General features: G+C 47.9%; 1 protein-coding gene across 1 annotated transcript in view; it reads right to left on the minus strand.

Moving 5' to 3' along the window:
* Nucleotides 1–25,724, minus strand: part of DSCAML1 (DS cell adhesion molecule like 1) — a 344,836-nt gene extending 319,112 nt beyond the window's left edge. Inside the window, exon 1 of the mRNA XM_068988151.1 lies at nucleotides 25,580–25,724. Coding sequence (XP_068844252.1) covers nucleotides 25,580–25,682 — 103 coding nt within the window. The 5' untranslated portion in view covers nucleotides 25,683–25,724. The remainder of the gene's footprint in view (nucleotides 1–25,579) is intronic.
* Nucleotides 25,725–25,986: the final 262 nt, after the last annotated feature.

Raw genomic sequence — 25,986 nt, forward strand, 5'->3', positions numbered from 1 at the left:
GCCTTCCGAGGTTTCTGTTTGGGGGAGGCCAGCGGCTGGAGGCGGGGGCTGGGGCTACCCATGCATGCGTGTTTGTGTGTGTTTGTGTGTGCGCAGGCGTGTTGTTGGCACGGACGTGACTCTGCATTATCCAGGCCCGTAATGAGTCCTCATTGCAATGGGTTTGATGGAATAATTATATTCTGGAAAAACTGCAGGAAACTGCATTCCACTTCTTAAAGGGCAGGATCATCAAACATTTGTGCTACATTATTTGCAGTCACACCTTCTGCTGCATCTGCTCCCTTAAAAAAAAAATCTCCAACTCCAATCTGATCTGAATATATAAATCTGAATTATCACAGCAAAGGCGATATGCTCACACCTTTTTTCTTTTTTTTTATCTGTTGCCATGGTGATTAGATAAAATTCACGCCAAGTCTCCAGGGAAGGATGGAATTATTTCAGACAGTTTCTCACCCCTCTCAAGCTACTTCTCTCTGTAACATGCCTGGGCACCATCTCTGGGCTTGGGCAGAAGAGCAGCAAGAAGAGAAGGCGCCACTTCTTTGGGAAGCCCTGGACAAGTGGCAGAAAGCACTCCTCTTTCAGAGATTCTCTTGGTGTCAAACTCTGCCCTTAGCCACAGAGCCAGAAACAGGTCCTCAATTCACAGCTTTCCTGACCATCCCTGAAGCCACCTGGGGAGAAAAATGGAGACCCAGACAGGGAAAAGATAGCATCCATGTTCAAGGTCAAGGCAAAAGGAGTTGCAGAAATTGACCCAGAGCTGTGACTCTGTCTTTCCCAAGTAGAGCTAAACAGGGAAAGCTTTTCCTGGGAAAGCAGAGTCTCCACTCCCAGCACTGGGTCTGTGTCTGGATCCAATTTCCATCATGGCTGTCCCAGACTAAGATTCTCACAGGGGCTAATTATCAATGGATGCAGTTTATTAAAAGGTTTTTTGCAAAGGGCATTATTGACCTAATTGTTATTTAACACCACCAGTTCACGAACCTCTTCTGTGTGTGTGTGTGCGTGCGCGCGTGTGACTTAAAAGATCCAGCGTGTGTTACAGAACGCAGAGTCTCCCTTTCTAGCATAAGCTTTCTCTTTTTGATCAAAAGTCCGAGTTCCAGGGTAGAGGAGATAGGAGCACTGATTCCTGGAGGCCTCTTTCACTGAACCCTCAGGGGCCTGAACTCACACCCATAAAAGCTAAGAGCAGTTCATCATCAAAACCACAGCTGAGCAAGAAGGGGAAAGCTTCGTCAGTCCAGACCTACAGGGCGGGACGATGATTTGTGTTCGTCTACTCCAGTGACTCACGTTAGGGTCTCATTCGCAGTCCCATCGATAAAGAGGAAGGCATTGGGGCACATATAATGTTGAGTGTTATCTCACAGCAGCATTTTACCTGATGAAGTGTTAGGAGAGTGAACCCTGGTTGTGGGGCGGGGGGCGGACAGGTGCCAGCTCTTTCAGGGGGCTTACTCCCAACCCCTCAGGGCCAGGACACATGGAAGAAGCACACCACAAGCAGGCCACTAGAACAAAGATTTCTTTGAGTATTAGGCAGAGAATGTGTCTTTTGGGGCTGCTCACCAGGACCAGGACTCTCCAGCAGAGCGGCCTGGGGAGATGGCGGGGTCTGGCAACCCACAGGTTGGGATTTGCTAGAGGCTCTGTGTGAGAGCCTGCTGTTTCTCTCTGGGCCTCAATTTTCTACTCTGACAACAGGGGAGACAATGCCTATTTCTGTCCCTATTGGGAAACGCTGCAAGTTCTGAAGTCAGGAATGGTATTGTCATGTGGGGCCAGTGGAGAAGCAAGGACACCGGGAGGACCAGACAGGTCCCCCCTCCCAACCTCTCCACCCTGGGCTAACACAGAGCCTGATACATGAGCCAGCAAGAGCCAGTCCCTAAGCCTGTCCTGTCACTCAGCCCACAGCTGTCCCAGGAGCGCTGTGACTCCAGGATGGTGGCAGGAGGGGTGGGGACACAGGAGTGATGGCATGGGTGGGGAGTCCAGCGGGCCTGGTTGCAAATACTGCAGAGAGCACTCAATAGCTCTTCACCCCAGGCCATGCAGCCATGCCGAGCCTCTGTTTCCTCAACTGTGAAATGGGAATACATTTAAAACCTATCTCCCTCTTGTAGTCAGATTTGAATGGTATGAAATCTATAAAGCGCTCAGCAGAGGGTTTGGACCAAAGCAAAGTCTCAACACATGGTAGCTGAGATGACGATGAGGATGCTGGAGGAGGAGGAGGAGGATGGCAGCGTCACTGTAGCAAAAGGTGGTGCAAACACAGTACAGAGGAGCCCTGTGCTCTGGTTCCCACTTTGCCACTCACTGCCACTCTGTTGGGGGGCATGTCACTTCATCTCAGATCCTTATTCTTTATCCACAAAATGAGAGTCTACTCTGTCATGAACTTGTGCAATAAGTGTTATTATTCTTGATTTTCAAACGAGACAAGGAGGATTCGAGAAGATGAGCACTAGAAGTTGCCCAAGGTCACATATTAGTTAGTGGCTGAATTGGGACTCAAACCCAAGTGTAAGAGTATCTCCCTGGCTTTCAATGCAGCACGCACAACATAAGATGGGGAGCGTACACTTTTGTTGATTGTCAAGTGTGATGTGTGGCTAAGTTACCATGGTTGTGGGCATCGCTTTGAACTGGCAGCTGGGACCTGTGACTTAGTGGGGCTTAGATGCAGCTGTGGCTCACTCTGTATGCTGCCAGAAGAGATGGAAGCCAGGGAGACGGCCTCAGAGAGCCTGGTTCTAAGTCCCAACTATCACTGATTATGGGACTCTGCCAGGGCCCCTCCCAGTGCCAAGCCTCTGTGATTGTAGGATTCAGTCACTGGAGGCCAAGTGAATAGGCACTGTTTGCAAAGGAGAGGCTGGGGCTTTGCCTAAGGACAGCTAAGGGAGATGAGAGAAGGAAAGGGTCACCAAAGACGCATGTGCACAGCTAAAAAAGATCCTGGAGTCCTTTCCCTTTAAGAGAATCAAAGATCCCTGACTTTCAGATGAGGGCTGTGCATGCCTGGAAGGGGGAGGGGGCCAAAGCCCCCTAGTCTAGAGATTCAAAGGCACCCCAGGCCCTGCGAGATGCAGAAACTCTTAATTGGAGCTGTGCGTGCATCCAGCACCGATCACGCCATGATGTGCCTTTCTGAGGCGGCACAGAAGGCAGCCCTTCATTAAATCTGACACCAGGGAATTAATGCAGCTCGCTGCCGTCACTCTGCCTACATCACCCTTTCCCCTCAACAGCCAGCTCCTTGATCTTCCCCACCTTCATGTCGAGAGTTCCCCTTGAGAAGGGAAGATTCCCCTGACTGTCACCTGAGCTATGACTATATTGAGGGCCAGGACCCAGGACCCAGATCCAGAGGGTGCAGTGGAGATGGGTGGGTGATTGTATGGATCAACACACACACACCTTCCTAGAAGGTAGCTGAAGGAAGGACCATGGGCCAGGATGGTTCCTTTCCACCACTGGCAGAAGAAACAAGGATTTGAAAGCTGCCAGTGACAGCTCGCTGGCTCACCTCCTTTTAGCTATTCTTGAAAACATTGACTTTATAATTAAAGTCCCTTTGGGAGGAGTCATGTAGAGACAGAGGAGGAAGAAAAAGAGAAGGGGCCGGCGGGGAAGCTACCAGGGCTGCTCTGCACTGTCAGGGCACTTTCTTGCCCACTGAAAATCACAGCTTCCAAACTGACCCCCCCACCTCCACCTACAGGTACCTTCCTACCCACTACGTTCCCCCACGGTCTCCTCGTGACCTCACAGGTGGCTAACCTGTGTGCAGAGCTCCTCAGCTCAAGATGAGTCAGGGCGGGTCCCAGGCAGGTACAGCCTCACTACTAGCCGTGAGAACCAGCCACTTCCCTAATAGGCAACCTTATTCTTTTGCCCCAATATGCCAGGTCGATATTATCTTTGTTCTACTCACGATGAAAAGTGAAAACAGTTGGGAAGCACTGCCCTAGGGCTCCAAACTCTGTGATCTGTCTGTCCAAGGAAACAAAGCCTCAAAAGCCTTCAGTAACTTCTATTGTAAGTCACTAGACAGAACTTGAGTTTAATTCCTCTTTCTCTATGCAGTCCCAAAACATTTGTCCAGGGCTGGTAAGGAAAACTATAACACAAATGAGACCAGGGAGAGGGAACATGGATTATGTGAATGCTGATTTATGACAGAAGAGAGATTTAAGGAAGAAGTGCCCTAAAGGAAAGAGGCAGATTCCCCAGGGAAGTATTAGTAGCTGACTGGGGCTCCTGGCTAAGGCAGGTATTATTCACTCGCTAAGTCACATGTGTCTCTTTGTGACCTCCTGGACTATAGCACACCAGGCTCCTCTGTCCTCCACTATCTCCCAGAGTTTGCTCAGATTCATGCGCATTGAGCCAATGAGGCTATCTAACCATCTCATCCTCTGCTGTCCCCTTCTCCTTTTGCCTTCAATCTTTTCAGCATCAGGTAGGTATAGCCAAGGAAATAACACCAGTAAAGTAATAACTCCTATTAGCATTTTATACAGGTTGATCAAAACATCCATTTGGATTTTTCCATTCAATATTACACAGAAATGTGAATGAACTTTTTGGCCAACCCAATAGACGAGGAAGTTCCAAGAGGTAAGTAATTGCCTCAAGTGAGACCCATCTGAGACCCAGGCCCAGTCTCCCGCTTCCTCCAGCGTATCCTCTCTCCCCTACATCAGAGCTTCCTGCCTTTGGAAGAGTCCCACTCGCTCAGGAATGCCAACTAGACAAAGTCTCCTCTTGACTACAATCAAACTGCAGGGTCAAGTCAGAAACACAAAATGAGCCATTTTATTTTATTTTATTTTTCTGGAATTCTCTTGCTTTTTCTTTTTTTTAAATTTATTTTTATTTTTATTTATTTTTTAAAATTTTTATTTTTACTTTATTTTACTTTACAATACTGTATTGATTTTGCCATACACTGACATGAATCCACCACAGGTGTACACACGTTCCCAAACATGAACCCCCCCTCCCACCTCCCTCCCCATAACATCTCAAAATGAGCCATTTTAAAGAGTTCTTGATTTTGTTTTTTTTAACATTCTTGAGGAATTCTGACATTCCCTTTTCATTAAGTCACAAAATCAGATTGTAAATTTTTCCCTGCCCAAGGTAGGGTAGGAAGACTCTGTGTGTCGGGGCTGAAACCATGGTAACAAAGGAGCATCTGGTCGTGGACTGACAGCCTGTTGGCCACCCATCATTAAGATGAGACATCGCACCTGTACGCTTCTCACCAAAACCACAGCCACCAATATGTCTGGAGTCTCTGTTACACCCCCTACCACCTGGGGGGAAAGGCCCTTTGTCCTGGGAGCAGGAGTGCCCTGCTTTTTGGTGAAGCATCAGAGGAGGGAAGGGGAAGAAAATCAGCTCTCCTGGGTTTTCTCACTTTTAAAGGTATTAATATGGGCTTCCCTGGTGGCTAGTTGTAAAGAATCCACCTGAAATGCAGGAGGCATGGATTCAGTTCCTGGGTCAGGAAGATCCCCTGGAGAAGGAAATGCCAACCCACTCCAATATTCTTGCCTGGAGAAATCTATGGACAGAGGAACCCAATGCAAAGAGTTCCTCTGGGGTCGCAAAGAGGTGGACATGAATTAGTGACTAAAATAATAAAAAGGTATTAATATACATCAATATCAACATACTCCCTGTGTGAAAGGTCCTAGTGACCCTCTGAATCCCCCCTGTTAGAAGGTTAATTTAGGAAGTTGAAAAGGGAAAAATGATGCTGAGCTCCTCTCAGAGATGGGACTGGAAGTTCAGAGCAGGGGACAGGAGGAAGGCCGCTTAACATGGCAGGTGCCCAATGAACACTTAGGGAGTGCAGTACATTTCTGCAGTCCCTGTCACCCAAAAGTTCATAGAAAGGTCTACAAGATACATGTGGACCTATGTGAGGGTGGGACTTTTGTGAAAATTAGGAAGGAAGTTGAGGCTACATCTGGTCAGCAGCAGGACAGAGTATCCCTGAAATAAAGGGCAAAGAACAGAGATTCAGAATAGTTGGGGAGCAGGAGTCAGTGATGCTATGAGACCATAAACCTTCCCAGAATTTGTAGACATCTTGGGAAGGACACAGGACATTCCTAAGAGTGTGGAATTAAAATTAGAGACAACTTTCAGAGCTTTTAGGAGGAGGGACCATCAGAATGATATCTGGGTTGTGGAGTAATATTATTATTCCTATATTAGAAATGAGGAAGTTGAGAAATTCAGGTTAAAGGGCCCAGGGCTATTGAGGGCCAGGAGGCTCAGAAGCCAGCCAACATCATGAGTGGATAATAAAAAGGCAGATTCCAGGCTGTACTAGTGGAGACAGCATGTTCCAACCAAGGAGGGGGCGAGGGTGTCATTGAACCCTCTGTTCCTACCATCTGTGGTGCAGGGCACTCACTCTGAGTGTGGGTTTTGAGAAAGACATTGACAAACTGGAGTTTGACCAGAGGTGGTACCCAGGATGCGATGAGATCAGATCAAATATACAAGGGCCTGCTGCAGAAATAGGCTGCATGAGCCAGGGGGATGGGACACTGGGGGAATGGAGGATAGACAGGAGAGGATGGCAGCTGTCCTGTTACAGAGAGTACTACAGAGAGAGAAGGAAACTGTGCAATTCAGAGAGAGAAGGAAACTGTGCAATTCTGTGGAAGTTTGGGGGGGGGGGGCAAGGGACTGGGTGAGGACCTAAGGGATGAATTTCATGAAAGAATTCTTTAGCCCAACCTAAGAAGGAACTTATGAAGGAGGAACTTCCTAAATTAGCAAGAGCAGCAGCTACTTTGCAAGGTACCTATACTTAAATATGGCTTTTCGAAACCACTTCACATTTAATCTTCTCAAAATGTACTTGCAGAGTGTAGAAAACTATAAAGGAGAAAACAGAAATCACTCCTAATCTCACCACCCAGAAAGAACCACAGAATCACTAACAGCTTTGAAGTAGGTCAAGATATCCGTCTAAGATATGTGTGAATGTATGTGTTTGTGTGTGTATTTTTTAACCAGTTGGGATCCTGCCATACGTATATAATGTGTTTGCAACTTAAGATCATATTCTGATCTTTTTTCATGTAATTGAAAATGTATTAGAATGTTTCACTTCTATTATTGTATGATTAATTATTTAATCATTCTCCTATCACTGGATATGTAGGATTTTTTTTTTTTCACTTTTGTAAATAACACAGCAGTTAACAGAAATCTTCATTGCCATCTTTGGTTACTTTTCAAGGATAGAGCCCAAAGGATATGGACATTTATGGGTTCAGCTACCTACTGCCAAATTGCTTCCCAGAAAGGCTGTCCTGGTGTCTCCTCCTATCAGCAGAGGCTGCCCAACTCTTCCCTTGCTTGCCAACATCACCTCAAGGTTTTTCCTAAAAAGAGCACTCCTCCGTATTCAGAGGAGAATTGAGACCTCACTTTTCAGGAACACGTCTGTTATCTGCCTGCTTATGATAAACAAGGTACAGACGCTGTCCTGTGCACACACCCTGATACACACACACGCTAGACCGTCTTGCAACCCTTCCAGACCTTGGGGAATCTCACCCCAGATCCACCTTGTTGAGGATGACATCTGCCCTCATCCTGCAGTGGGATGCTTCTTGAGGACTGGGTCTCAGCTCCTTCAAGGCTACCAAGGGCATCTATATCATGAGCAGGGGGCTGGGCTCCAGGGCTTCCAAGGCCCCTCCCAGCCCTGACACATCAATTCTACCATCCGCACGTGCCACCTGGGAACTTGGGTACGTAAGAGGGTCGGGGAAGCAGAGGAAAGGCAGGACAGGGGAAATCATTGTTTCCAGGCAAACTGGAATAGAACTCAGTGTTCTAGAAGGCAGCATCCGGTGATCCCTGCCTGCCCTCTCTCCAGCACACCCTGTGTTCTCCAGGCCCCAGGAGCACCAGGAGATCGCTTTTCTCTCTCGGGTTTCCCTGTTGACGTGACCTGGCCTCCCAGCCTTCTCTTGTAATTTGAGCTGGAATTGGGAGTAAACTTCTCAAAACGGGTAATTATCTGAGCACTTCCCTCCTCCACCCCCAAGTCACTTGTCCCTACCCAGCTGGCCTCTGACATTGATCAACTGCCCCTCAGGACAGAAGGACAGAGGAAAGACTGCCAGAATGCTCCTTGGTTCCCCAGCCTCAGAGAGCAAGGGGGTCTCACAGCCCTATGAATACTCCTGGTATTCTTAATTTTTCTCACTCTGGGTCTCCTGGCTCTCATTAAATCAGGAAATGGATTACAGTGGGATCCCAAGGCAGACACATCTCCCCACCTCCTATATTTACACCATTTCATTGTTGTTATTTAACAGCTGCTGAGCACCAAGCCTGGCCAAGGTGGCCCAGGCAGAGGGGGCAGGAACTAGGTCACAGAGGGCATAGCTGAGATGTGGGCTGTGTACTTGCCCCTCCTCAATCCCACCAACTCAGGCCCCCCAGGATCAGCCCCCAAATCTCACTTTCACCACCAACTTCTGCTCTCTGCTCCCAATCCTCCAGACCTAGACTATCACAGAGGCACCCAGCCTGTAACCTCATCCCTCTCCTGGCATTTTGCCTATGATGTTGAAATGGGTACTTCTCTAATGAAATCTATCATGCCTACAGAAAAAGGAAAAAAAATAATATGAAAATATCCAAGCTTCCTTTGACAATATTTTCTTGTGATCTGTTTTAGAAGAAACATTTTAAGAACTAAGACATTCTGAAAGCAGTTATGTTTCTCTCCGTGAGCCCATTGCCTCCTTCGTCAGAGGTAAGCGCTGCCCTAAATATGGTGTTTATCATTCTCCTGCGTGTTTTGGTACTTTTGCTACATATTCATGTAGCCAGAAGCAACACGGGATACTGTTCTGCGTGTTTTCAAACTTTATGCAAATGGTACCATAATGTACGCCTCCTTCTGCACTGTGCTTTTTCCATTCAGCATGTTTCAATGACATGTCCAGGTTGATTTGTAAAGCTCTGGTTCATGCGTTTCCCTTGCAGTATAGTATTTCATTGTTGGAATATAACAGATTTAATTTATCCATATTGGTTTCCGTTGTTTTGCTATCACAAACACAGCTGCCGTGACAATTCCTGTCTTGCACCTGTGCAAGAATTTCTTTAAGGAATATATGTGTTGGAGCTCATTTCTTAACATGCCTGTCTCCCCAGGAGGACACAGACCTATCACTGTCTGATGGAGGGCACGTGGAGCTCAGTAGAATTTGTTAAATTGAACCGACCTGGAAGGGGTCTACGGGATCATCCATTTTAGCTCCTTCACTTACAGGTGAGGAAACTGACATCCACTAAGGGAGCATAAAATCATTTTGTGAGAGAGCTGGAACTGAAACCATAGGCCCCTGCCCATCTTTCCAGCCTGATCCTTACCAGACTCTAGGGGAGTTGGTGACCATTACACAAATGATCCAAAAGAAAGAGGGAAGAGGCAGAGAGCAGAATGGTCCTTAAAGGGGTCACACCTGGACACCTGGCCTCCAGATGTAGTCGTCACACCTGGACATGCTCCCTCCAGATGAGGTCGCCTCGGATCTGCACACCCAGGGCCCAGACTGCAGCTTGCCTTTTGTGTTTTCCCTCCTGACTCCTAACCCAGTCCAGGGGAACAACCCGGAACAGAAAAACAGGAGACCTGGATTTCATGGTTGAAAAGTGAAGAGTGGGCTCAGGGGCCAGGTGACTTGGGATGGAGTTTCCACTCCACTTCTTACCAGTTGTGTGGCCTTAGGTGAGTCATTGTTGTTTTTCAGTTGCCTAGTTGTGTCCGACTCTTTGCAACCCCAAGGACTGCAGCATGCCAGGCTTCTACGTTCCTCCCCATCTCCCAGAGTTTGCCCAAGTTCATGTCAATTGTATCGGTGATGCCATCCAACCACCTTATCCTCTGTCACCCTATTCTCCTGTTGCCCCCAATCTTTCCCAGCATCGAGGTCTTTTCCAATGAGTTGACTGCTTGGAGCAGGTGGCTAAAGTATAGGAGCTTCAGCATCAGTCCTTCCCATGAATATTCAGGGTTGATCTCCTTTAGGATGGACTGGTTGGATCTCCTTGCAGTCCAAGGGCCTCTCCAGAGTCTTCTCCAGCACCACAGTTTGGAAGCATCAATTCTTCAGTGCTCTGTCTTCTTTATGGTCTAGCTCTCACAACCACGCACAACTATACATAGAGCCCTGACTATATGGACCTTTGTTGGCAAAGTGATCTTTGCTGTTTAGCACGCTGTCTAGCTTTGCCATAGCTTTCCTGTAATTCCACCTCCTGGTACTTCAACTCTACATAGGCCTCATTTCCTTCAGCTTTAAAATGGGGATGATCATTCTACCTACTGTAACATGATATTGGGAGGACTAAACAAGTTAGTTTATACAAACTGAATAATTTGAATTGGATAGGCACAATTGGAATAGTGCCTAGCACACAGCAGATGCTATACGGATATTTTTAAATTGAAGTATAGTTGTTTTTTAACATTGTAATAGTTTCAGGTGTACAATAAAGTGATTCAGTTATATATATTTTTCAGATTATTTTCTATTGTAGGTTATTACAAGATGTTGAATATTGTTCCCTGTGTTTTCCGGTAAATCCTTAGCTTATCTATTTGATATTTGGTAGTTTGTGTCTCGGAGAAGGCAATGGCAACCCACTCCAGTACTCTTGCCTGGAAAAATCTCATGGATGGAGGAGCCTGGTAGGCTGCAGTCCATGGGGTCGCTAAGCGTTGGGCATGACTGAGCGACTTCACTTTCATGCATTGGAGAAGGAAATGGCAACCCACTCCAGTGTTCTTGGCCTGTAGAATTCCAGGGACGGGGAGCCTGACGGGCTGCCGTCTATGGGGTCGCACAGAGTCGGACACGACTGAAGCGACTTAGCAGCAGCAGCAGCTTGTGTCTATTAATCCCGTACTACTAATCTATCCTCCCTTCAGTAACCTTAAGTTTGTCTTCTGTGTCTGTGAGTGTACTTCTGTTTTGTATACAAGTTCATTTGTATTACTTTTTAGATTCCACATATAAATGATGACATATAATACTTGTCCTCCTCCGTCTGACTTACTTCATTTAGTGTGATCATCTCTAGGTCCATCCACGTTGTTGCAAACGGCATTACTTCATTCTTTTTCATGGCTGAGCAATATTCCTGTGAGTGAGTGAGTGAGTGAGTGAGTGTGTGTGTGTGTGTCTGTGTGTGTGTATCTGTGTGTCTGTGTGTCTGTGTGTCTTACATACACAATCGTCTTAAACCAATCATCTCTTGACGGGCATTTAGGTTGTCTCCATGTCTTGACCCTCGTGATGGTGGTGCTATGATCATTGAGGTACATGTATCTTTTCAAATTAGAACTCTAATTCTTCTCCGGATATATGCCAAGGAGCGAGATTGCTGATCACAGGCTAACTCTATTTTTAGTTTTTAAGGCCTCCATCCTGCTCTTCATAGTGGCAGGGCAGGTGTTGTGTGTTTTACTATCCCCCCAACTCCACGCGAGGAGTCAGGGCAGCGTCAATGCACTCCACGCAGCATGGCCTTCCTTGCCATCTGACTCTGCTGCCTGGCCAGAGGAAGGTGTTTCTCTGAGCCTCAGTTTCCTCATTTGAAAGTGGAGGTGATACCACCTCTCACAAGAATAAAATGAGATACCACAAAAGGGTCTTGATGAGGCATACTCCCCAAACAGACCTGGAGCAGTGGTCCCGTGGTTTTATTTATCCAGTCATATCGCTGCCGGTGAAGCTAAGTATCTTCCCATTCTTCCCAGGCCACAGACCATGAGGAAGCAGAAAAGAGATTCTGTCTTTAAAACATGAGGTCACCGCTGTGACAGCGCCTGGCACAGTGTCTGGCCCGCAGGCCAGTGGCCGAATAAATGCTGGCCCAAAGTGCTCCCTACTCTGTCCCAGAGGTTTTCTTCTCCCAAGGACAGGAGAAATCAGAGAGGCTGCAGAGAAAGGTTCCTGAGAGCCTCGAGCCTCTGTTTACTCATCTGTAAGTCGGGGTATCTGTTTTACACAGAACTGTGCTGAGTCAAAGTGAACATACACAAAAGTGTACTGTAAACTGTAAAAGCACAATATAAATTCATTCACACGTATTATAAAGAGAATGTTGAGCCTGCCTCAGATCCCCATCCTGCTTAAACTCTGGGTGTGACATCACGGGGCCTTTCCTCCCACAGGCCTCGCTGGCAAGCTCCCGCGTCCACCTTGCCAGTGCCCTGGGTTATGGGATAGCCGCCTGGGGAGGGGCAGGAAAAAGAGGGAGAGTGTGGGGTGAGGCACAGCCATCAGCCTGAAGGAGGCCCAGTGGTCATTCCTAGGAAATTCAAGGGCTGACCTCGTTTCCAGGAGGCTGAGCAAGGATGACCGCCGTGTCTCTAGGAACATCCTTCATCATAGAAGACTAACTCCCAAAAGTCCTTCCAGAATATTCCCTATCAAAATCCTCAGTGGCTCCCCACTGCCCTTCAATTATACACAACTCAATGCAGTGTCAACCACACCCTACCGTGTCGTGGACTCTGAGCTCTGGCCAAACTAGGCTTCTCCCCACAAAGACTGCAGCCTTGTTCTTGGTGCTCCTGGATTTTACATCCGCTCCCCCACACCATGGTCTCCTAAACAGAGGTTTGCAACCCAGCTGCTCACTAGATTCACCCAGGGGGCTTTCACGAATACAGGTGCCAGGGGCTTCCCCAAGGATCCTGACTTAACTGTTAGGGGTTGGGCTGGCCATTGGTGTTTGTTTGTTTTTTTTTAAATCTCCCCAGGCGACTCTAAAGTTGAGAGCTGACAGGTCTAGAACAGTCTCCCCTGCAGGAGCTCCGCCTGCCAAAACATCCATCCTCCACGACCCACGGGAATTGCCGCCCTGCACGGCGCCTATGCTAATCACAGAAGGCAGGGCGCCCGCCTCTGAGCCCCCAGAGGCCGTGCGTCTGCACATCACACTCTGCCTCGTGGTGGGCTCCCCTGTGTCCCCAGTTCATCCCACCTGTTAGACAGCAAGCACTCTGCAGATAAGTAGATCATGCCCCACATCATTCTAGCTTCCGTTCACCCTTCCTGGACCAAACAGGCCTCATTAAATCACGATCCATTCAAAACTGTCCATGAAATTCAGAACACGTGGGCCACTCCCAGCCCAACCCAGAAGACTGTGAGCTGAATGAGGAGTTGTGGAGGGAATAAGGATTTGTTTTCTTTGTTCAGGAGAAAAGGCCCAGAGTCAAACACTCACCCAGACACACCTTTGACCTTTATGTTCCCGTGGCGATGCGCTGTCCTATAGACAGTGGGCCAAGGTGTCTGCCCTGGCCCCTGCTCTGGGGTGCTTCTGGTCTATATAGGTGAATCTCTCACCCCTTTACATAGGCAAGGAAAAGTGAGTATGAGTGTGTGAGTACATGTGTGTGCACACTCCACTTGTACAAGTTACACCGTGCATATTATTTGTATACACACACACACATATTTATTTTAATTAATATGAGTTTCTTTGGTGTGCAGGAAGAGGAATTTCTTCACATCCCCTGAGATCCTCAAGCAAAGACCCTCGGGAATCACTGTCTATATAACACGGCATCTTGCGCACAGGAAGTGCTCAAAAAACATTTGCTAGATTAAATAATGAACTGAAAATTCAACCACCTGACTGTTGCTGATGCCAACACAGCCACCTAGAGAGATGCAGAGAATGAAGTCAGTGTAGGACCTGAGACCACCAGGAGCAGTCCAACAGAGTCTGTGCCTCTCCTGCGCGTAGACCTGACGGGGACAACTAGACCCTCGAACTTCTCACAGCTGCGTCCCTCAGCCGGTGTCAGGACAGACAGCTCTGGAATATTCCAGATAGAAGTCCTTCCCTTTTCTGCGTCCCATTCTGAAAGGCAGCGAAAAGGGACCCCTGCCACATGCTCTCAGAAGGGATTCCTTTGCTTCACAAAGTCCAAGAGCCCAGTGGAACACTGCACAGGGGACAAAGGTTACCCGACGCCTGGCTGCACACTCTACCACTCGCCATCAGAGGCTTCTGTCCCCCACTCTCATCTGTTTCCCAGCTGACTGTCCAGATTCTTGGGGATCCCAGCCCTGGCCTTGAAATGGAAGAGGGGAATCTCCATGTGTGAGAGGAAAACATTCCCAATTTACAGGAAGCCTCTGAATACCCCTTGCCCCGTGTACTGGAAGGCAGAGGATTGTTCTACTTCCGACTGGCTTTGCATTTATTTCATTACAAAAGGCAGGCTCGGCAGCTCCAAAAGACTCATGCCTAGATTCCTGAGGATTCTGCGCACAGCAAGATGCCAGGTAGATGGCAAAGTGAAAGTGAAAGTCGCTCAGTCATGTCCGACTCTTTGCGACCCCATGGACTGTACAGCCCACGGAATTCTCCAGGCCAGAATACTGGAGTAGGTAGCATTTCCCTTCTCCAGGGGATCTTCCCAACCCAGGGATGGAACCCACGTCTCCCGCATTGAAGGCAGATTCTTTACCATCTGAGCCACTAGGGAAGCCCAGACTACAAAAGCTGAGGTTAAATGTTAGGGAGCAGGCGTTAGCCATGTGGGGTAACACGAAGGACTTACCCTGCCTCTGCCCCCATCTGAGAGTTGTCTCCTGATCTTTCTAATCTTATGCCCTTCACCCTGAAGGCCAAGTGACCTCCAGGGTAATGAGAGCCAAGACCATCCTTCTGCATACTTATTCCTGGCTGTTCAACCTTGTCTGCTCACCCCAGGCTGCTCATCCCTGGATACTCGCTTTTGTATACACACGAGACAATGCTCACTCCTGGATGCTCACTCCTGGAATCTCATTCCTCACAGAGATCTTCTGGGTCTCAAGAAGATGACTAATCCTGGTACAGTTAATCACGTGCCTGCTCAGAACCAGGAAAAATGGAAAACTTACATATAGAGAAAGGATCTATATATAGGAAGTAGGTCTATATAGAAAAATATAAACTATACATGGAAAATATGTTTTCCCTATATAGAAAAAGTATACAATTTCTCTTGCTCTCATGTGAGGACATTGAAGCTCAGAGAGATTAAAGGACTTAACTAAGGTCACATGGCAAGCAAGGAGCAAGACAGTATCTGAGCCCAAGTATCTCGGAGGCCAGAGCCCACACCCTTTCAGCTTTGCTACATAGCATCACTGCACCACAAAGGGGCTCCAAGTAGGTCTGGCAGATGTCAGGCATCCCAGGAGCCAACAAAGGCTTTATTCTAGCAGCCACAGGACCACATCTTTCCCATCATTTAAATCTATTTCAGGGACTTAAGACTCTGTACTTCCACAGCAGAGGGGCACAGGTTCAATCCCAGGTTGGGGAACTAAGATCCCACATGGTATGCAGTGTGGCAAAAAAATAAATAAATAAATAAACCATTCCATTTACAACCCAATCCAAAGGTCAGTCACCTTCCTGGTTAAACATTCTCCAGGTACTCAACAGTCATTGTCTGAGCACCTACTATGTGCTCGTGCAGTGAGGCTTGTGGGGTGATGAATGCCAGCTCCCCGCCCACCGCCGGCCTCTGCTCCGGCCAGTCCCACGTGGCTCCAGCTCTGGCGGCAAAGTCTCACTGATACGCAACAGAGTTCAAAATCACAGGCTTGGCAGGAAGTGCCATCTATACATAGCTCTACCATTCTGTAAGCACCGTTGGCTTCTTCTGAATAAATGCTACCCTACATTAAATGCCAGAATTCGGCGAGCCATACTGCATGTTTGCAATGAGATTGAGAACTAAAGGCAAGATTGATTCTGATGTGAGCACCAGCAAAGCAAATGGGTTTTTGAAAACCCTATAATTTCCCTGCAACCCTTGACTTCACTAAACACACATTTTTAGACTCCAGCACAGTTAGGTAGGCATTAAACAAAAATGAGGTAGTCTAATGATGATTTATGTGTAGGATAACCTTCTATAAAGAATTCTGCTCTGATTTCAGGGTAACTTACAGAGGTGCCAACTTAAGCAAACAATGCTGCTTGTTCTGTGTCCATTGCCACGGCGTGATCCCAGGGCAGAGCATTCATCTGCAATTGTCTTAAATCTCCTGAAATTCACCCAGTGGGTGCTCGGGAAATGCAACACCTGCCACGAACTAAATGGAAAAGCAAAATACGACACATGCACACGCCGCCAGAGGCACCTGTGAACACAGACATTTCTGCTTGACTGAGGAGCTGCGGCTGATGGTTCTGGAGCCAACCAACTGGCACGCAAACGCAGAGCAGCCTGCCTGCAGGGAGACAGGAAGGGGTGCTGGGGAGCTGCGGGCATGCGCTCCAGGTAGGAGCCTCAAGAGCTCCTGGGATGCGAGCATCAAACCAGAGATCTGGTGCACCCATCCCTGGCTGTGTAACCTCAGGAGGGGCCCCTCCACTCTCCCCAAGCCTGGCTTCTTAAGTGTGGTTAAGAATGTGTCTCCCACAGATGGGTTGGAAGGATTCAGTAAGATGCTGCCCGTGAACTGGCTTTATAAACCTGAGAGCACTATATAAGTGAAAGATGACACAGATGTCAGGGTCCAGTGCAAGGTGACCCAGGTCACCTCTAAGAGCTGAAATTGAACCATCTGGGCTCAGATCCTGCCCTACTATGCCCTCTACGGCCTTGGGCAGGGGACTGGCTTCTCTGCCTCAGGCTGCTCATCTGCAAAATGGAGCTAATCATGCCATCTACTACACAGGACACTTATGAAGATGAAATGAATGACTCATGAAGAGCACTTATCACACAAGCTCTCAATCACTGATCACTCATTTTCTTACTATTACTATCACTATGATTATCATTTCACCTTAGGCCATCTGACTTAGGAGAGAATTCCTTGGCTGCTTTAAAATCGTTCCCTGTAATCTCTAACCTTCAAAGGGTCTGTTAAGGCAGGGACCCCAACCTCTGAGATCTAATGCCTGCTGATCTGAGGGGAAGCTGACATCATAATAATAGGAATAAAGTGCACAATAAATGTAGTACGCTTGAATCATCCCAAAACCATGCCCCCTACACCGCCAGTCCGTGGAAAAATTGTCTTCCGTAAAAATGGTCCCTGTTGCCAAAAAGGTTGGGGACTGCAGTAGGCACTGAAGGTGGATTTTTCTCTCTGCCCTCAGAAGAGGAAGATGAGGGAGTCTGAATCCGATGTTCCCTTCCCCATAAAAGCAAACAATAAGAAACAACAACAAAATTAAGGATCAGTTGCCTTTTCCTCTTACAACTGCTTGGACGAGAGAAAGAGTAATTGTCGTGAGTCCCTGGGTCAGCCTTCGGGGTGAAGTCATTAAAGTATGTTACCAAAATGGAGCTTGGGCTTTGGGGACAAAAGCTCTGGGTCTAAGCATAGGCTCTGCCACTGAGAAGCTGTGTACCCTGGAGCAAACTGCTTGGCCTCTCTGAATCTCATTTCTTTGTACTTAAAAATGGGGGTAAGCACACCTCTCTTGAAGGGTTAAGAGGAAAATTAAATGGAACTGATATCCAGGTACGTGCCACAGGGCCCTGCATAAAAGTATATCTTAATACATGTTTATCTCCTCCTTCTGACTTTTCTTCTAATTATACAAGTCCCAGAACCTCACTGCATCTCTTTCCTCATCTGTAAAAGGGAGAAAGGAATGGGGTTCCTTTGAGGAGTCAATGAGATCGTGTAAAAGCACCTTATAAACTGCTTAGTGTTATTCCTGAGCCAGGGTTCGAGACTCAGTGGATGAGACCCAGGTAGTTTGTGAGGCTGATCTTTGCTGTGCTGATACCACCAAACGCCTTCCTTCTTTCCTCAACATCATTCTGATCCGGCACCATGCAAGATATAAGTGATATAGAGATTAATAAAACAACAGCCGTTTTGTTTCTCTCATTCTGCCCAGATATCATGATGGCCTATTTGAGTTAAAAGCACTGCAGTGGTCATCCACCTGGCCCCAGCTATTTACAGCTTTCTCAAGATCATGTTTAGGGGAAACCATTCTCCAGTGATACCAGTATCACAGATCCTCTGGGAGGCTGCATCCCCGGCTGACCTGTGTCCTGTCTCCAGCCCGGTACCCAGAGAAGGTACCATGGCCCATGGTTGGACCACATCATGAAGCTGGGTGGGCAATTTCCCTTCTGAGCTTAGCCCACTCTCTTTCCATCTGAGAATCCAAGTCTTGTCAGAGGTCTAATGTTCATCTAAAGGATTCCATATACAGTAGGTTTCATGGTCCCCATTTCATAGGTGAAAGAACTGAAGCTTTGTAAGTAAGTTGCTCCAGGTCACAGATCAGAACTAGCAGACTCCACAGCCTGACTTCTTTCTGCCACATTCCCCTGCCTCTCCCTCTTCGGTAAATTGTCTGCTCGTATCTGTCACCCTATTTTTTATTGTGTTGTCTTTTTCTTGTTGATTTGCAGCAGTTTTTAAAATATATATATATTCTGTATATTAATTTTTTATGAGACAACACAGTAAAGGGTTCAGAAGCACAAATAATGGAGTCTGGATGCAAAAGTTTAAATTGTGGCTCTACTGCAGACTAACTTGGCAATTCAATTAGCTTCCTTGTGCCTTAGTTTGTTCATCTATAAAATGGAGAATGCTTATTTACTCAGCTTCAGATTTCTGTGAAGGTTAAATGAGCTAAGCATATAAAATGTTTAGAACAGAGCCTGGAAACTTAGTAGGTGCTCCATAAACATTAGTCATTATTATCAGGCTGCCATTTTTTTCTAGAACTAGATAGAACCTTTATGAGTTAGATGTCCTTTCCAGACTGACTTCTCTCTCACTGCTTCTATTTACCCTCCAGCCACATCCTCAGGTCACCGCATCCTCTCCTTGTCTTTCCACAATGTGACCTTACCCAACACGCTATTTCTGCTCCAAGGCCTCCCTCTCCTTCAAGAGCCTTTCTGAGCAGACATCATCAGAAAGAATCCCAGTCTCTGATAAATCATCTCTTCTTGGGAAGATACTAAAACCCCTAGATAGGAGCTGCTGAAGGCAAGAAACAGGTCATAGTTAAGCTTAATTCCTCCGTAAGGCATGAGACTCTGCCTAGCACCCATTTGTTAAATCACCTTGAGCACAACATCTATTTCGTATTAGTACAGGCTGACAATCCCAGCCCATTTTCTCCAAGCCCTTAAGTAGTCAAGAGCTGAGATCCCCAATTTTGCACCTAAACAACAGAGTGTCACAGAAGGAATCCACAGAAGTGGTCTCTCTCAATGTAGCTCTGAAGCAGCTCAGTGTAATAGAGATCAAATGCCGTCAAGCCTAGATTTTGTAAAGTATCGTTTTTCCGTGTGACCTTAGGCAGGTCTCCTTCCTTCCTGCCTGCCACAGAGCAGTCCAGCAGGGGAGAGAGAGAGAATCTGTCATTTCATCACCATCATTAATCATCATCTCTGAATACTGGAGGGGTCTGAATGAAACACAGTTCCCGCTCTTGCTGATTAGACATTCTCATAGTGGGGATAACACAGATTTTAAAATATTATAGGACAAAATACGATTAGTGTCTTGAGCAAGGAACTGATAAATTTCGGATGGAGTTCAGAAAAGGATCCCCTGGAAGGAGGTTAATCTGGATGATTTTTAAATCCATTCTTAGCAGAAATCAGGAAAGACATCATGGGGAAAAGGGGGGTATTTGAACCAGACTTTGAAAGATGGGTAGGTAAGACAGACAAAGAAGGAAAGAAGTCTGATAGTAAAAGGAAAGCATCCCATGAGTAGTTAAGATGTTATGCTCTGAGAACGAGCAAGAGAGAAGAGGGAAGGGACAGAAGAGGGCATTGGTCTGGGCCTCCATTTCTTTATCAATAAATGAAGAGGCTGGACCATATGACCTTAAAGGCCCTATGTAAGTGACTCTGTTCATTTGTAGCCTACATGTGCCCAACAGTTTTCCAGGCACCACCTGGGCTCTCTCATCTGTACCATCCCCTGTCCAAGTTGGTGGAGATTCATGGGATCTAAGTAGCTTTAGCATCAGCTGGAGCAAAATGCAATTAATACACTAATCCTGTATTCCAAAGCCAAGCAAGATCATATCTGATTGTTATTGTGCTGGGATTATCCATCCTTGTCCATCAGAGCTGATAACATGAACAGAATCCTAACTTTCCAGATCAGGACCAACTTTGTGTCTCCCACTGGGCCCCAAACAGAGCCAGGGCCTGATAAAGTCTCCTTGTTAGAATGGTTGTTCACTGATCTTGCAGCTGGAGAGCTGTTGCTGTTGAGAAAAACCGAAGCCTCTGGTCACTGCACACAGAGCCAGAAGCCAGGGCAAGTGCTGGGGACATGTTTTGGCCCCCAAGCAAGTGCAGGAAACAGGGATGAGCCCTCCTCCTATGCTGGAATCTGAGCACAGGCCATTCCTAATGAGGAGCCTGCTCCCGAGAGGCAGCAGGAGATAGAGCAACTGGAGGAGCCCAGCTCAGACCCAGGCCACTTTCTAGCTGTGTGGTCTTGGGGAAGTCGCTTAACTTCCCTGGGCCTCCACTGTCCTCTTTTATACAAAATTGCGGGGGGTGGGGGAATAGAAAAGCAAAAAACTGTCTTTCTTAAAGGGTTATTGTGTGGATTAGAGGTAATGTATGTAGAATGCCTAACACAAAGGAAGTCTCAATACATAACGAATATTATCATTAATCTTATTATTATTACACTGTAACAGGTGCTGTGAGGGCCCTGGGGATAAAGAGATGGGAAAGATGGAGTTGTCCACTCTCCTGCAGCAGACAGACAGAAACAGTCTCCTCTACTGTGAGACATAGTGAATTAAGTGTTCCAGGAATAGAACCAGAAGAGCCTAGGTCTGCTACAGGCTGATGTTAAGGTTCGTGGAAGGGGACATGTGTGAACGAGTTTAAAGGACAAAAGAAGAGTGCAGTGTCAATAATAAAGAAGAGGGGATCGGGGAAGACAGGCGGAGGAGGTGCAGGACCAAATACAAATGGGTACCTATGAGCGACTTGGAACACTGGGGACAATTAGGAAGGGGGGCGATGGGTGGTGGGCTCACTGACTCCCACCTGTGGTCTGGGAACACTGCCCCTTTTCCAAAAGAACCCTCTAGCTGTTTCTCCTTGCTCCTGCTTCTCCCTTCCCCCAACACACAGGGTCCATCGTGCACTCCCACCTCGGCCAAGCCCTGATGACAACCCAGAAGCCAAAAGCCCAGCCCACTTGGACCAGCGAGCTGCTCCAGGCTTGTCTTCCACACCCAGGCAGATACATCTGGTCCACACATCTGGGCAGGGGCCAAAACTCCCCACTGGGGCCCAGACAACCAGTCAGGATGCTGGTGAAGAGCATGCTGGGAAACTCCCACAAGGAGCCCACATCAATATAATCAGGTCTGGTGGAAATTAAAAGCTATTAGGAACAGGGCCGGATTTATCTTTATATCCAGTAACATGCATTGTAATGGTGATCATGCAGATGGGAAATTAAACCACATCTCAGCTTCACTGGAGGTCTTAATTTTAATTTATGTTTACACACAGACTTTTGCCCTATTACCCCCCACTCCACACACTCTGTAGAGCCAGTTTACTTCAGACCAAGTCTCCCAGGAGAGAAGTAAGAGGTAGCACTCTGCCAGCTCCTAGGTGAGAGGCTCTGTGCTATTTTACATACATCACTGAAGAGCCTGATGGGAGGAAGTTGACCAGCTCGGGGGGCAGGAAGGAGGAGGAAGAGATGGGCAGGGGTGGTAGGTCATGCTGGGGAAGGTAGCACTTTGGGCTGTCTCTCCAGCCTCTACCTATCTGTACAAAGCACAGCCCCAAAGTGGCTCAGAGTTTCAGCAGTGGCTCCAGGAGGCTTACCTGCCCCTCCCAATGGGTACAACTGGAAAGGGCCAACCCGTGAGCCAATACCAACCCATAGGGCTTGCTTAGGGCCCTGGCCTCTGATTCCTTCAACCACTCTCAGAGAGGCCTTGGAGGGCCGCCTCCTCATTTATAGGGGTCTGCAACCACCCCTTCCTCCAGGAGCACCCATCCTCCTAAGGGAGATGTCTCCTGGGCCCTGAATGGCCCACACAAGCCTCTTGTTCCTCCTCCTGCTCTCTCGCCTGTACCTACTGGCCCTGTGGTTGAAGGATCTGAGACCAGCCCTGCAGACCCAGAGATCAAAGTCAACACCATTCTCCCTGCTCCAGAAGCTGCCCCAAAGTGTCAGAGGAAAGTCACTCGAGCTCCTAAGGAAATGCATCCTTAACCTCAAGGCAACCCCATCATTATATCTCCCCCATCACCATGAAAAGCCGCTGTCCAACATCCCAGCTGAAGCGCGCACGCGTGCACACACACACACACACACACAAACACCAGTGTGGTATGGATAGCAAAGTATCCTGTTTTCATGAAAAAATCAATAAGCAATTTGCATTTTCCAAAATTAAAGCCTGGGGCAGGTAGACCCAAGTTCTGGCCCTTTATCTACAGAGCCTGAAGGATGCAAAACTCTACTCCTTCTGGTTCTCATGAATTCCTCTGCGAGGCTGTTATAATTGGCTGCATGTGCTTTGGGAAGTCCATCCCTGGATCTAAAACGTAGCTACAGAGGATCTAGAATGAGGCTGGGTGGAGTTGGAGAACTGGGCAGGGGGGCGGAAATTCTCTGAGGCTCAGGGCAAGGAAGAGGTCTATAGAACCGATGTGTACAAAGCCCAGCAGACTGGCGTCTAGCCCACTTCCCTGATAATTATGCCCCTTTGGGGCCACCAGCCCAGGCTTGACATCAAAGACAGCCCTGAAGCACCAGCAACAGTGAGCCTGGGGGAAGCTCACTGCCTCCAGCTCCTCCACACAGGAACCAGGTTAACCTTTGTCTCTCCTGTCTGAGATGAGCGTCTGACTACCTCACGCCCCCCACGCTCAGCCTATCCCAATGCCTCTGTGCATGCAGTTCCCACATTCTTTCAGAACTCTCCCAATCATCCCTTCACATATCCACGGGACATTTGTCCTGTGGTGCAAGGTGGTGTGTTAGGAGCCAGAGGGGTGTGTGCATGAAAACAACCCAGGTTCCACCCTTGGGAAACGCAGTCTGGTGGGGCACACAGACCCTGATACACAGAAATATACACCCCACAACAGGAAGCAGCAGGGCAGGGAGGAGAACGCTCTCATCCCCTTATAATTATCATCACAGTCCCAACCCTTCCTCGGTGTGTGGCAGGCAGTGTTTGAAACATCTGACACATGAGCTAGTTTCTTACTTGATCCTTGTGAAGTGGGTCAATCATCACCCCATTTTACTATCATTGGGGGAAATGAGCCACCGTGGAGGTAAAAGTTACCCAGAGGGTTGAGTTTCAAGCTCTGGCAGTCTGATCCTAGATTCTGAGCTCTTAGTCATTACACTTCACTCAGTTCTATGAACCTTTCCCAAATACCAGCACTGACTTTTTCACCTTCCTGAGGCCAGGATCCCCCTTGTTTACAGCACACAAGCCTCTGTTGTACTCAGAGTAACTCTTCTTGGATACATTTGTATGGGTGCCAGGAGGCAGTTCCATGTGGGGTTCAGGGCACAGGCTATCCCGGGTTCAGCCCTGCCCTCTGCATGATAAGACATATGACCCAAAGTCTCTTTACTTCTTGGAGCCTCAGTTTCCTCTTCAGAAAAGTGAAGGGAAAAAAATACACTTACAGACTTTTTGTGAGGATAAAATGAGGTCATATATAAAAGTTTCTTAGCCCAGTGCTGAGCATATAGTAAACACTCAAAAATTATTATTATTTTAATGAATATAATTCTTCATCTATAAATTCATGTCTATGAGAAAATACCACATTTCTTTATATTCTTTAGATCATCTTTCCATGTGACTACTGGAGAGACAGGACATTCAATCTCCATCCTTACTGGGGCTTCCCCCAGGAGGCACCAAGGTCCAGGGTCTTTCTGGTGCTTACCAGCCTGTTGTCCCTGCCTGCATCAACACTCTGGGTCAAAGGCTGTGTACTTTATGCCTCCTTTGAATATAGGAACCCTATCCTCAGTCTCAGGCCCCATGGAGCCACCCACAGCGGACCCTGTGAAGTCCAGCCACTTCCTCCAGCCATACCCACTAAGCAGCCCACAGCACCACCCTGCCTCTGGCATCTGTCTCCTGCTTGTTCACTGCCCTCGGAGGCTCTCCTCCCCAGCCAGAACACCCATCCTAATCTTTTCTGTTCACTTATGGTTTTACAAAAGGCAGGAAGACCAGATATCATCAAGTAGTTTCTGATTCCTGTACAAGATCTGAGACCAGGAGATACAATGGCCTGCCCATCGGCTTGGGACTGGAAAAAGTTCCAAAGGCAAAACAAAAATTAATGTCTCAAAAAAATATCACACCACCTTGGCTGTCAAGATGCTGAAGCACTGGTCTTCCAGCTTCACCTTGGAGCCACTCTAGGAGGAGGAGGTTTAAAACTGCTCATGTCCAGGTTCTACCCCTAGAGTTTCTGATCTGGGATGGGGCCCAGGCACCAGTGTTTTTTCAAAAAGCTTCCCTGGACTTCAGCTGTGTAGCAAGATTAGGAACCCCAGCTTTACTGGTGTCATGAACAGAAGTCTGTCTTCTCCAACTCACCTGCAGAACTCAAGCAACTAGAACCATTTCCTATACCCCAGAGATGGGGCACTCAGCGAGCAATCTGGTCAAGTGCCTCTATTTTACAGAAAGGAAAACCAAGGCCCTTGATGGAGAAAGGAAGAAAAAGTGGCAGGGCCTCTGCAATGTACAGCAATGCAGGGAGAAATGTTGGAGCAATGGAAAAACCCCACGGTTTTGTAACTGGAGGCCTGGAGGTATTCTGAGGATCTGAGGTCCTCTCTTGGGGTTTCCAGACCTGTTTTCCTGTGGAAGGGACAACTCTGCATAGGGAAAAGGAACCAGCAACCAAGGGACTGCAATCACAGTGCCTCTAACAAAGAGACCCTACAACACGATATTAACCCCTTTTTCCAACTCCTGGCACAGCATGAGGCCAGCTAGGATTCTGAAGGGACATCTAGGCAGCTCGTGAAATAAGAGTCCCACATGCATGCTCACTCAAGTCTGGTCCCTTGAGAATCCTGGGAACATGGACCATATACCAGCCTCTCATCCCTCCTCTCCCCACCGTCTTTCATAGGTAAGGTCTTTCAGCCTTGCCTTTCATCCCTAAGGCCATGGGCCATCACAGACCCATCAGTGTGGTCAGGAAAGAAGGTGAGCCCACTCTTTCGGGGGAGCAGGACCAGCCTGTGTCTTATGGGACCTTCGCGCACAAAGGCCACTGGCACATGGGTTTTCAATAGCTCACACAGAGACGCATCAAGCCAAGACTGAAGACACTTTTTTGCCAAAGCATCACCAGAACAACAAAAACTGCCCGCCAGAACCAACTTCAAGAGCTGGGTGAGCTCAACCACCAACTCGGCTCCTCTGATTTTGCACCCCACCCCCGCGCCCTTGCCTGTGCAGCACCCCGGTCCTTTCTTACCTGGGACGATGGCGACTGTGTCTTTCTCCCAGGACACAACGCTAACGTATTCCTGCACTGAAGAGGGGATGAGGCACTTGAAGACGGCCACGCTACCACGCATCGACCTTTGATCCTCCACCCGGACGGTGTAGGGTTCCCTGAAAACTGCAGACAGATTGCAGGGCGGAGAGAAGAGGGTGTCACAGGCTGGGCTGGGACAGGGTGGGGGACCTGAGAAAGCCGATTCTCAGCACCCCAGGCCTCAGCCACCATCACTTCTCCCACATCCCACCTGGACCACCCAAAAGTTCCTGCCAGGGAACTCATTCCCGCCTTGTCCAGCAACCTCCTCCACTCCCCACTCTCCCTCAGAAACACCCAGCCTCCCTCCACAAGACCGTAACTCCACCTTCTAGCCTTTCCAG

The sequence above is a fragment of the Capricornis sumatraensis genome, chromosome 16 (assembly GCF_032405125.1).
Source record: "Capricornis sumatraensis isolate serow.1 chromosome 16, serow.2, whole genome shotgun sequence".
NCBI classification, from domain to species: domain Eukaryota; kingdom Metazoa; phylum Chordata; class Mammalia; order Artiodactyla; family Bovidae; genus Capricornis; species Capricornis sumatraensis.